General features: G+C 41.7%; 1 protein-coding gene across 1 annotated transcript in view; it reads left to right on the top strand.

Moving 5' to 3' along the window:
* Nucleotides 1-12689, top strand: part of pitx3 (paired-like homeodomain 3) — a 46397-nt gene that overhangs the window by 28858 nt on the left and 4850 nt on the right. The window contains exon 3 of the mRNA XM_030155268.1: nucleotides 6977-7182. Within this exon, the coding sequence (XP_030011128.1) occupies nucleotides 6977-7182 (206 nt within the window). The remainder of the gene's footprint in view (nucleotides 1-6976; nucleotides 7183-12689) is intronic.

Here is a 12689-nt window from a genome sequence, read left to right as displayed (position 1 = left end):
GACCCTTTGGTGGGCCAGATTTGGCCCCTGGGCCACATGTTTGACACCTGTGGACTGGGACATGTGGGTCCGGTCCAGTCTGTGCCCTTTCTCTCTGTACAGGGTTCTATCTTGGACCGGACTCAGTTTCCTGCAGATACCAGCCTGGGCTGCGGCTCCTTCTTGGTCCTTACTGGTCCTTCTTGGTTCTTCTTGGTCCTTACTGGTCCTTCTTGGTTCTTATTGGTCCTTATTGGTCCTTCTTGGTCCTTACTGGTCCTTCTTGGTCCTTACTGGTCCTTCTTGGTTCTTCTTGGTTCTTCTTGGTCCTTATTGGTCCTTCTTGGTCCTTACTGGTCCTTCTTGGTCCTTACTGGTCCTTCTTGGTTCTTCTTGGTCCTTACTGGTCCTTCTTGGTTCTTATTGGTCCTTCTTGGTTCTTATTGGTCCTTACTGGTCCTTCTTGGTTCTTATTGGTCCTTCTTGGTCCTTACTGGTCCTTCTTGGTTCTTCTTGGTCCTTCTTGGTTCTTCTTGGTCCTTACTGGTCCTTCTTGGTCCTTATTGGTCCTTCTTGGTTCTTATTGGTCCTTACTGGTCCTTCTTGGTTCTTCTTGGTCCTTACTGGTCCTTCTTGGTTCTTATTGGTCCTTCTTGGTTCTTATTGGTCCTTACTGGTCCTTCTTGGTTCTTCTTGGTCCTTCTTGGTCCTACTGGTCCTTCTTGGTTCTTCTTGTTCCTTACTGGTCCTTCTTGGTTCTTCTTGGTCCTTACTGGTCCTTCTTGGTTCTTATTGGTCCTTACTGGTCCTTCTTGGTTCTTCTTGGTCCTTACTGGTCCTTCTTGGTTCTTATTGGTCCTTCTTGGTTCTTATTGGTCCTTACTGGTTCTTATTGGTCCTTACTGGTCCTTCTTGGTCCTTACTGGTCCTTCTTGGTTCTTATTGGTCCTTACTGGTTCTTATTGGTCCTTACTGGTCCTTCTTGGTTCTTATTGGTCCTTACTGGTTCTTATTGGTCCTTACTGGTCCTTCTTGGTTCTTATTGGTCCTTACTGGTCCTTCTTGGTTCTTATTGGTCCTTACTGGTTCTTATTGGTCCTTACTGGTCCTTCTTGGTTCTTATTGGTCCTTACTGGTCCTTCTTGGTTCTTATTGGTCCTTACTGGTCCTTCTTGGTTCTTATTGGTCCTTACTGGTTCTTATTGGTCCTTACTGGTCCTTCTTGGTTCTTATTGGTCCTTACTGGTCCTTCTTGGTTCTTATTGGTCCTTACTGGTCCTTCTTGGTTCTTATTGGTCCTTACTGGTTCTTATTGGTCCTTACTGGTCCTTCTTGGTTCTTATTGGTCCTTACTGGTCCTTCTTGGTTCTTCTTGGTCCTTACTGGTCCTTCTTGGTTCTTATTGGTCCTTATTGGTCCTTCTTGGTCCTTCTTGGTCCTTACTGGTCCTTCTTGGTTCTTCTTGGTCCTTACTGGTCCTTCTTGGTTCTTCTTGGTCCTTACTGGTCCTTCTTGGTTCTTATTGGTCCTTATTGGTCCTTCTTGGTCCTTACTGGTCCTTCTTGGTCCTTACTGGTCCTTCTTGGTTCTTCTTGGTCCTTACTGGTCCTTCTTGGTTCTTATTGGTCCTTACTGGTCCTTCTTGGTTCTTATTGGTCCTTCTTGGTTCTTCTTGGTCCTTACTGGTCCTTCTTGGTTCTTCTTGGTCCTTACTGGTCCTTCTTGGTTCTTCTTGGTCCTTACTGGTCCTTCTTGGTCCTTACTGGTCCTTCTTGGTTCTTATTGGTCCTTACTGGTCCTTCTTGGTTCTTATTGGTCCTTCTTGGTTCTTCTTGGTCCTTACTGGTCCTTCTTGGTTCTTCTTGGTCCTTACTGGTCCTTCTTGGTCCTTACTGGTCCTTCTTGGTTCTTCTTGGTCCTTACTGGTCCTTCTTGGTTCTTCTTGGTCCTTACTGGTCCTTCTTGGTCCTTCTTGGTTCTTATTGGTCCTTACTGGTCCTTCTTGGTTCTTCTTGGTCCTTACTGGTCCTTCTTGGTTCTTATTGGTCCTTACTTGGTTCTTATTGGTCCTGGTCCTTTGGTTCTTATTTATTGTCCTTACTGGTTCTTATTGGTCCTTACTGGTCCCTTCTTGGTTCTTATGGTCCTCCTGGTATCTGGTTCTATTGATGTCCTTAATGGTCCTCTGGTTATTATTGGTCCTTACTTGGTTCTTATTGGTCCTTACTGGTCTCTGTCTATTGCGTCTTACTGGTTCTATTGGTCCTACTGTCCTCTGGTCTATTGGTCCTATGGTCATTCTGGTTTCTTATGTCCTACTGGTTCTTATTGGTCCTAACTGGTCCTTCTTGGTTCTTATTGGTCCTTACTGGTTCCTTATGGTGTCCTACTTGGTACCTTACTTGGTTCTATTGGTCCTACTGGTCCTTATTGGTTCTTATGGTCTCTTACTGGTTCTTATTGGTCCTTACTGGTCCTTCTTGGTATATGGTCCTAACGGTTTATGGTCCTTACTGGTCCTTCTTGGTTCTTATTGGTCCTTACTGGTTCTTATTGGTCCTTACTGGTCCTTCTTGGTTCTTATTGGTCCTTACTGGTCCTTCTTGGTTCTTATTGGTCCTTACTGGTCCTTATTGGTTTTAGCTGCGGCCCTGCGGAGCCTCTTTTTAAACCCGTTGATCATTTCCAACTGCTCCCACAGAGTTAAGCCCAGACCAAACACATCCAGACCTGCCCCCGTCACAAAGGCCTGATCCCAGGATTAGCCCGGCCCGGCCCGGCCCGGCCCGCTCATTTCCCCTCCGTCTGTGAGGTCCTCAGAAGACGGGAGGAGAGGAGGGCACACAGAACACGGCTGTGTGTGTGAAGCCAATCAGAGGAGGACGTATCTGCGTAAATGTTTGGAGTCGATAGAAGGATTCCATCTGTTTGATCTGACGATAGAATCCAGAGGGTGTTAGTTTAGAGTGGATGAAGGAGACACCCAGAACCAGGACTGGACTGGACTGGACTGGAGTCAGGTGGAGTTCTGCTGCACACTGTAAAAAATTACCATAGAATTAACACCAAAAAGTTGTAAAATTGCAACATAAGAAAACTCTTAAGTGACAATACAAAGCAAAGTTGTTTATTTGAAAAGATTTTTGTGTTAAAAATTAAATCAAATACAGCTGTAGTTTTTACAGGAAGGGTATGTGAACAAAAGCAGATTAGTTTGTAGAAATGATGGATTTCTATTGTTTTTAGAAAATAAAACTGTAAATTGAAAAACAATGTGGTGCCGTTTAAATAGCAAGACCATGTTGAAATAACGGCCTCTTTTTTTTAAATAAAACAGTTATAAAACAGTAAACATTTACATGTAACATTGTAAAATTGTAAATGAATGGGTTGATAGAGTTGGTAGAGCAGCTCGTCCAAAAACCGAAGGGTTGGTGGTTCGAATCCTGGCTCTGACTGTCCATATGTCCATGGCCTGGTGGTTTTGGAAAGTGCTTTGGACACCATGAAGGTGAAGAAAATGAGCTAAAGAAGTGCAGAACATTTACCAGTTCAATCTACATGTTTAAAATGTTAAATCTACATGTTACTCTGTAAATATGTTGGATGTGTTTTTTTACAGTGTACTGTTCTAGTAGCCACAGCTGCCAGTTTTTTTCTGTAAAAACAACAGGACTTTTTTTTTACAGTGCAGATATGGGTTCTTCACATTCAGCTAACTTTAGTCTGACCCTCACACCTGGACGTCCTCCTGCTGAAGCTTTAATGTGTTTCAGGTTAATTCTGGACTAGTTTTACTGAAGGCACGGCTCAGCATCCAAACAGATTTACAGATAGAAAAGAGAATGGATGTAGAGCAGAGCACGTCACATGACAGAAGGAGAGGAAAACATGTGTGTGTGTGTGTGTGTGTGTGTGTGTGTGTGTGTAGGGCTGTGTATCGGCAAAAATCTGGCAATACGATACAAATCACAATACTAGGATCACAATACCATATATCACAATACTGTTAAAGAGGCAATTTTTTTTGTTTTTTTTGTTTCTTTTGGGAAAAACAAAAATCCTGGAAAAACTGAACTGCACCAGAAATATGCACACTGTTTCTGGTGTTTCTGATCTAATGTTATATCAAAAAATGTTCCTCACTCCCAAACTTCAAACTGAAATTCTGTTTTACAGACATTCCAGTTTCAGATCCTGTTCAAATGTTCAGATTCTATTAGTTCACAACTAACATCAGAACAGGATTTGAGTTCAATCCCAACAAAGGAACGAACATCTGCTTCTCAGACAGAAAAAGTGCTTTTAGGATGCTTCAAATAACCATTATTTAATAAAACTGTGTTAAATAATAATAAAAAATAAACAAAAAGAAAAACAAAAAATTAAAATGAACCTCTGCCATATCCGCATTTGAATAAATACCTAAAAATATTGATTCAGTACTTTTTAATGTCGATACAGTATTGTGAGATGAAATATCGTGATATATTGTAGAACTGATATTTTCTTACAGCCCGTGTGTGTGTGTGTGTGTCCTGGTCGTCACACTAACTCTGTACACAGCTGATGGCTGTAGTTTGTCAGACTTCTGTATTTGTGCTCAGTGAACAGATTAGTGAAAACTGTAAGAGGATCGGACCGATATTTCAGGAGATATTAGTCATTTTGAATACAGTATCCTTATGAACATGTTGCTATGGCCAGAATGGTTGCCTACACTTAGAACACTGGGGTAAAGTTATGCTTTGGCGGTGACTGCTGGACAAATGCGGTACAGCATGTGTGAATACTAGGGATGGGAAGATTATCCGATACGCATCGATACACCGGCACGTGCGTGCTCGATCCCAGTGCAGCGGTACAGAAGCTGAGAGTGAATGAAGGTTTGGAATGATATCGCGATGCATCGGTTATTGAATGTTTGTATCGATAAAATTTGATCCGTTCAACAGAATATATTTTTACTTGCATTTAAAAGTGTTACTGTTTATTTGGGTAAAGTTTTTCTTTCCTCAGACCCACGTTAACGTGCGCCGTGGATGTGTACACTGTACACTAACAGTCTGAGCTCCACCCATGGACTGAGCATGTGCAGATGAATACTGTACTGAGCATGTGCAGATGAATACTGTACTGAGCATGTGCAGATGAATACTGTACTGTGTGTATGTGACAGACACAGAAGGAGAACACATGTGGATTATGAACATGTACTTTTACGAGATCAGCTGTACTGAATACTACAGTACACACCACAGATACTACAGTACAGACCACAGATACTGCAGTACACACCACAGATACTACAGTACAGACCACAGATACTGCAGTACACACCACAGATACTACAGTACAGACCACAGATACTGCAGTACAGACCACAAATACTACAGTACAGAGCACAGATACTACAGTACAGACCACAGATACTACAGTACAGACCACAGATACTGCAGTACAGACCACAGATACTACAGTACAGACCACAGATACTGCAGTACAGACCACAAATACTGCAGTACAGACCACAGATACTGGAGTACAGACCACAGATACTACAGTACAGACCACAGATACTGCAGTACAGACCACAGATACTACAGTACAGACCACAGATACTGCAGTACAGACCACAGATACTACAGTACACACCACAGATACTGCAGTACAGAGCACAGATACTGCAGTACAGACCACAGATACTGCAGTACAGACCACAGATACTGCAGTACAGACCACAGATACTGCAGTACAGACCACAGATACTACAGTACAGACCACAGATACTGCAGTACAGACCACAGATACTACAGTACACACCACAGATACTGCAGTACACACCACAGATACTACAGTACACACCACAGATACTGCAGTACAGACCACAGATACTGCAGTACAGACCACAGATACTGCAGTACAGAGCACAGATACTGCAGTACAGACCACAGATACTGCAGTACAGAGCACAGATACTGCAGTACAGACCACAGATACTGCAGTACACACCACAGATACTACAGTACAGACCACAGATACTACAGTACAGACCACAGATACTACAGTACAGACCACAGATACTTCCTTAAACAGTGTCATACAGATCCAACAGTGTATCCCAGAATACCTTGCACAAGTGTCTCTTAAAGTGACAGAACCTTTGTCTGTTTTACCTTCATTACAAATATATTACATTACAAATGGATTCAGTGAAGGAGCAAGAAGTTGAGTTAGAAACAAACAGAGAAACGACTTTGGAAACAAAGTCTGAACTTTTTCACCTGACTGAATGTGAGGCACGTGTTCTGAAACTGAACTAAAGACACTTTGGAAAAACTCATGGTTTTATTTGATAAATAAATGATCAGCTCATTGAATTGCAGTGCATTTTTTTTTTTTTTTACCAAAATGACTGTGTTGAATCAGAATGTGTTTAATTGCTCTGTATCATGATTTGGGTGGAAATTGTATCACATCGTGAGATGCCACACATGTATCTTTAATATACTGAATTGGAGATGATGTATCGAGATGTGTATTGTATCGGCCTCAAAACTAAGATTCCCAACCCTAGTGTAGAGCAGTGCACGTCACATGACATAAGGAGAGGAAAATGCGCGTGTGTGTGTGTCCTGGTCATCACACTAACTCCGTACACAGCTGAATGCTGTAGTTTGTCACACTTCTGTATTTATGGTCCATGAACAAACTAGTGAAAACTGTAAGAGGATCGGATCAATATTTTGGGAGATATTAGTTATTTTGAATAAAGTATCCTTACAATCATGTTGCTATGGCCAGAATTGTTGCCTACACTTAGAACACTGGGGTACAGTTATGCTTTGGCGGTGACTGCTGGACAAATGTGGTACAGCATGTGTGAATATACAACAAATATAACTGTCCTCTGATGGTGTCCCTGTCAGTCATCCTTCTGTCCTCTCCGCCTCATTTGTCTCTGTCCTGACTGAATCTGTCTTCATTCGTCTCTCAGACACAGAAAAGTCCCTCCAGAACCAGCTGGATGAGTCCAGCGCAGAGGACGGCGCTCTGAAGAAGAAGCAGCGGCGGCAGAGGACTCACTTCACCAGCCAGCAGCTGCAGGAGCTGGAGGCCACCTTCCAGAGGAACCGCTACCCCGACATGAGCACCAGGGAGGAGATCGCAGTGTGGACCAACCTCACCGAGGCCCGGGTCAGGGTGGGTACGCTACCGACACGGCACCGAAACACGCAAAAACACCCACCTGGAGAAGGACTGATGGGATCTGAGCTCATGCTGGGTCTAAAAGGGACAAACAGAACCCTCCTGTGTCCATGAGGCGTTTTGTTATACTTCTCTTTTGTTCAGACAGGTCTAGTTTTTAGATGTTTCCTGTTTGACAGTTTCCACTGTGACTCCAGTCTTCCTCAGAAGCGTCATCTGACGTGCTGCTGACGTGTCATTTATCAGCTGGTTGGTTTGACGGGCTCTGATTGGTCCGCCTCCTCTGCCTTGGGTGGACTGTGGAGGAGGGAATCCCTGGTACGCGAGAGGGTGTACGCCCCCTCGTCCCGGCATCAACCGGGATGACACGTCAGCAGCACGTCTGATGATGCATCTGAGGAAGACTGGAGTCACAGTGGAAACTGTCAAACAGGAAACATCTAAAAACTAGACCTGTCTGAACAAAAGAAAAAAAAGAAAAGTATAATTACATAAACAGAAGACAAAATGAACGTCACAAGCCTTAGGAGTTTTGTTGGTCGGTTAAAATGTCCTCAGGGGGTCAAATGAGTGTCCATTTTTGTCAAAAAAAACCAAAAAAAAAAAACAGTTGTCCTACAGTCATAGAAGTGTGTGTAAATAATGCTAATCCATTAGTGCACAGACTACTGATATTCTCTGACAGTGGAAGCTCTATTTTCATAAATATTGGATTTGGAATAGCACGTGGATGTGAAAACTTTTGCTGGTGGACGGACGTGACATTACCCATGATGCTCTGGTCAGTCCCGGTACTTTATTAGGAATAAACTTCTAGACTTCCTATTGCTAATTGTGCTCTTCTTCATAAATGTTGGTATTGTGGATCTAAAACAATCCCAGCTGACACAAAAACACTAAATGTGTCAGTGGACGGATGTGACATGGTTGTTGTGGATCCCATCATACTGATGCTCTGCAGCCATGTCAGCGTTTACACTAATGATCCCTGTGCAAAAACTAGGAGCACTATTATTTATTGGATAGTTTAGCATCAGACTAAAGAGGAAAGAACAATCTAGAATTGTTCTTTGTGTCTAAAAATGCTTCTTATTGTAAAAGTGTTGATGTAAACAGTGCTGTGTGCCATTCTTCATGTATGTATTGGTGGAACAGAAGCAGGATGGATCAGCACCATACTCCAGATTGAACCTGTACAAATAAAACATGTGATATGGAGGAGAGAATCTGGGAAGAAAAACTGGGGAATCCAAAAGAAGAGAAGATTTGTTTTTCAGCTCAGTTCAGTTCAAATAGAACTTGTCCATTTGTGACATGAAAATACAGCATTAATTGTGCTGAAATGGTTCATTTTGGAGCTGAAAACATAGTTCATATGAGCATCAACATGTTGAACAGAACTGAAATCCTGTCCATTTGAACAACTGTCATTTACCAACACAAAGTTCCTTTGGATTCACTGAGACTGATTTACTATGAACACAGACACACAGAAGAGCTGTGAACACATGTAAGCCGATTTACATAAACAGAAGTCAAAATGAACGTCACTAGCCGTAGGTGTTTTGTTGGTAAAAAACCAAAGGTTGAGTTGTTCCTGTTCTGTGGTGGTGGGTCAGAGGGGTTTGGTTTGTGTCTAAATGCAGCAGGAGGACACATTCAGAGCGATGACAATACAACCACTGGCTGCTCCGACCCGTAATGGATCCAATTAATGTTGGCTGGATGAAAGGTCACATAGCACGCACTCCTGGTTGTTATTTGGAAAGGACAACACGGCGTGGCCTTTGTGACCCCTGTGCAGGCACATTCCAGGACGCCACAGGGGACCGCAGGGCTCCATTTGTTCCCCATCATTATAAACATACATGTGTTTAAGACTTTACATCATAGAAACCCTCATGACGACTGGGGCTTATTTATAGTGTGGGGATTCACTGGACTCACCGCCTTTTAGATCAGTATCATGGAAATGAACGGGTCGAGTGTCAAAGACAGATTCAATGATCACGATCATTTAATCCACACCTTTAAATTAATTTAATTAAATTAAACAAGTGGTGCCAGGCACAACAAACCCCGCCCCTCGCATGTATTGTATCTTATTACATCCGCCAAGGAGGTTCTGTTTTCGTCAGGGTTTGTCTGTTTGTAAAGAGAACTCAAAAAGTTATGGAAAGACTTTGGAAAATATCGCAATATATTGCAGAACTGATAATTTCTTATAGCCCTATCTATTATTAGAGGTCTTGTCATTGATGATAAGTTGAGGAAACTGTAATTTAAATAATGCACTTGTTACACTGTGTGTTTTAATACATACAGAGATAGTTTGTAAAATGAAGGACTTTTCTTCAAAAAACTGAGGAGGAAAATACTGGCTTATATAAATATATCTCAATCAATCAATCAATCAATCAAATCAAATCAAATTTTATTTATATAGCGCCAAATCATACCAAAGTTATCTCATGATACTTCACATATTGAGCTGATGGAAATCAGACTCTAAACCAATTTACAGAAACCAACAGAATCCAACAGGAGTAAACACTAGTGAGAGGAGAGAGAGGAGGATGGATGAGTGACAGGAGGAGAGAGAGGGTTAAAGAAAGAGAGAGAGAGAGAGAGAGAGAGAGAGAGAGAGAGAGAGAGAGAGAGAGAGAGAGAGAGAGAGAGAGGAGGATGGACGTCTGCCTGGATCTGTATGTACTGTAAACACTGGATTAGCCTCCAGACATGCTAGCATCTCCAAAGCTAAATGCTATCGTCAACATGCTAATATCAGTGGCCTGCTGGGTAATCAGCAGAGTTGGGAGGTTTCTGGGTGGGCCGCTGCACTTTTGGGCCACCAGGGGGAGACAGACTATAAATATATATACAGTATGTATACGGCCCGAACGGTTCCGACTATTTATTCAAATGGGCTGTGGTTCCATAAACATAAGACTTTAATGAAGTTGTATAAATGTTTTTCATTCATGAAAATCCACCAGAAAATGACTGAGAATACTCATTTCACATTGCACTTCTTCTGTCAGACTGAGATAGGGACATACCATTACCCAATAAACCCCTCTGCACTGGTTCCAGTTGGATGAGTCCAGTGTAGTGTCATCGTGGTCCAGTCTGAGGGGGAGTGGCCCCGGGGCTGAGAAAAGATGGACAGAAAAAGGCAGAACAGAAGAAGTGAAAAACTTTAGGTCAGGGCTGTCAAACTCCTGTTAGTTCAGTTCCACATTCAGCTAAATCTGATCTGCAGTGGACCCAACCAGTAAAATAAGAACAGAATATAGAAATAATGTCAACTCCAAACGTTTGTTTTAGAGCGAAAAAAGTAAATTTACATTCTGAACAGGTTTACATCTACAAACTATCCTTTCAGACAATGTGAATAACATGAACAAACTGAAACAATCAGTGTAATTTGAACACTATTCTGCCTCAGTTTATCTTTTCCACATGTACGTTATAACTGACAGATCACAGTGGATCTACAAACACACAGAACATTTAATAACAGGCAGAATATTGGTAAAATTGTACTGACTTCTGTTAAGACATTTCAGGTTGTTCATATTTGTTAAGATTATTCACATTTTTTTGCAAAATTATACTTTGTTTTAGTGTGAATACACAAAAAAATTTACATTTATAAAGAGAAATATTTGGAGTTGTCATTATTTCTATGTTATTATGATAATATTTGACTGGTCCTGCCCACTGGAGATTGAATTGGTCTGAATGTGGAACCTGAACTAAAAGGATCATAAATGTCTGTGTAATTTTTTGCATTTCACAGATTCCTCCTATGGGCCAGATTGGACCCTTTAGTGGGCCTCATTTGTCCCCCGGGCCGCATGTTTGACACCTGTGCTTTAGAGGATGCTCACAGAAATGTTTTCAGTGGAGGGGAATGGGAAAGGGGCGGGGTCAGGGGTCTAGGCTCATTAATATAAGCCAATATCGGCCGTACAGTACAGAACCAGTTCAACTGGGTCTGTAATGGAGTAAAACACAGATACAGGTGCAGACACGAGTGCACACCTTAGACCAGGGGTCAGCAGCCCTGGTCCTCCAGAGCCGCTATCCTGCCTGTTTTAGATGTTTCCCTCTTCCAGCACACCTGATGGTCGTTCTCAGGCTTCTGCAGAGTTTGATGATAGGTTTATCGTTTGAATCAGGTGTGTTGGAAGAGGGATACATCTAAAACATGCTGGATAGTGGCTCTGGAGGACCAGGGCTGCTGACCCCTGCCTTAGACACACACTGAAGCTGGGGATGCATTTGAGTTGGTCCAAGATGAGTTCAGTTTGAATTCACGTTTTATTTAAGGAAACTTTTAAAAATATGCTATTAGTGTCCTTATTAGGTTCTGTACAAAAGTATATTGCATTCACACAAAAAATAAATTTGGCTCTGTTCTTCCAAATTAACAGGATAATTATCTCATAATTACAAGAAAAAATAAGTTTAAAAAAATTTGTCTGTTTTTCTGAATTAACAAGATACTGTTTTCTGAAAAAATTTAAATTCGGCTCTGTTGTTCTGAATTAACAACATAATTATCCCGTAAAAACTGAGCCAAATTTCCCAGACAGGACTCTGCTGCTTTAGTCTCCATGTTTCCAGGTAGAGTGGGGACCAGAAGACGACTGGAAACCACAAGTGAACACAAGTGACGGAGCAAAAAGTGTCGTATGGAGACAGCACAGAAAACTGAGAGACAAAGAAATCCATTTAACATCAATCTGACATTGACAAAGATGAAAACGAAGGGAATTTTATCCATAATTTTTATAGTTTTAGTCATTTTATAAACACACAATACAGTTTCAGTTATCCTTTTTTTTCTTTTCATTCTAGTTTTTATTCATTTCAGTTAACGAAAATGTTTTTTCAGTTCTAGTTTTGGTCATTTCGTTAGTTTTCGATAATAACCTTGGTTTGGACACTGACTGGCTCTGATGCCTTGCTCCTCCTCTCCTCTGGACTCTTCTGTGCAGTCAGTATTTTTCCAGATCAGGTGTAAACCCGTCAGCCGGTGCACAGGAGTCACCACATCACCCTGACATTCAGCGTTTATTCCAAACACTCACACACTCTGTATTGTTGGCAGCTCCTGTCCTGTGATCTGGGCGTTCCCCTGTCACCGACTGGAAGGGAAAAGTCCCACACATGCACTTTATGCTCACATTGATGATCAACAGTATTCAGTTACAATCAGAACAGATGGACGATACACTGTGTTTGCAGAGAGACACAGAGTATGGACACAGAAAAGGATGGACATGGACTAACAAGGACCACACATATTAAATAATACCAAAAATTCATCATTATACCACACTGTAGGGGCAAAGGTTAGTATCATTAACGAAAACTAATGAAATGACAAAAACTAGAATTGAAAAAACATTTTCATTAACTGAAATAAATAAAAACTAGAATTAAAACAAAAAAGGACAACTAACTGAAACTGTTTTGTGTGTTTACAAAAC

Source organism: Sphaeramia orbicularis, chromosome 15, assembly GCF_902148855.1.
Source record: "Sphaeramia orbicularis chromosome 15, fSphaOr1.1, whole genome shotgun sequence".
NCBI classification, from domain to species: domain Eukaryota; kingdom Metazoa; phylum Chordata; class Actinopteri; order Kurtiformes; family Apogonidae; genus Sphaeramia; species Sphaeramia orbicularis.
This window is presented reverse-complemented; position numbering and strand designations above follow the sequence as displayed.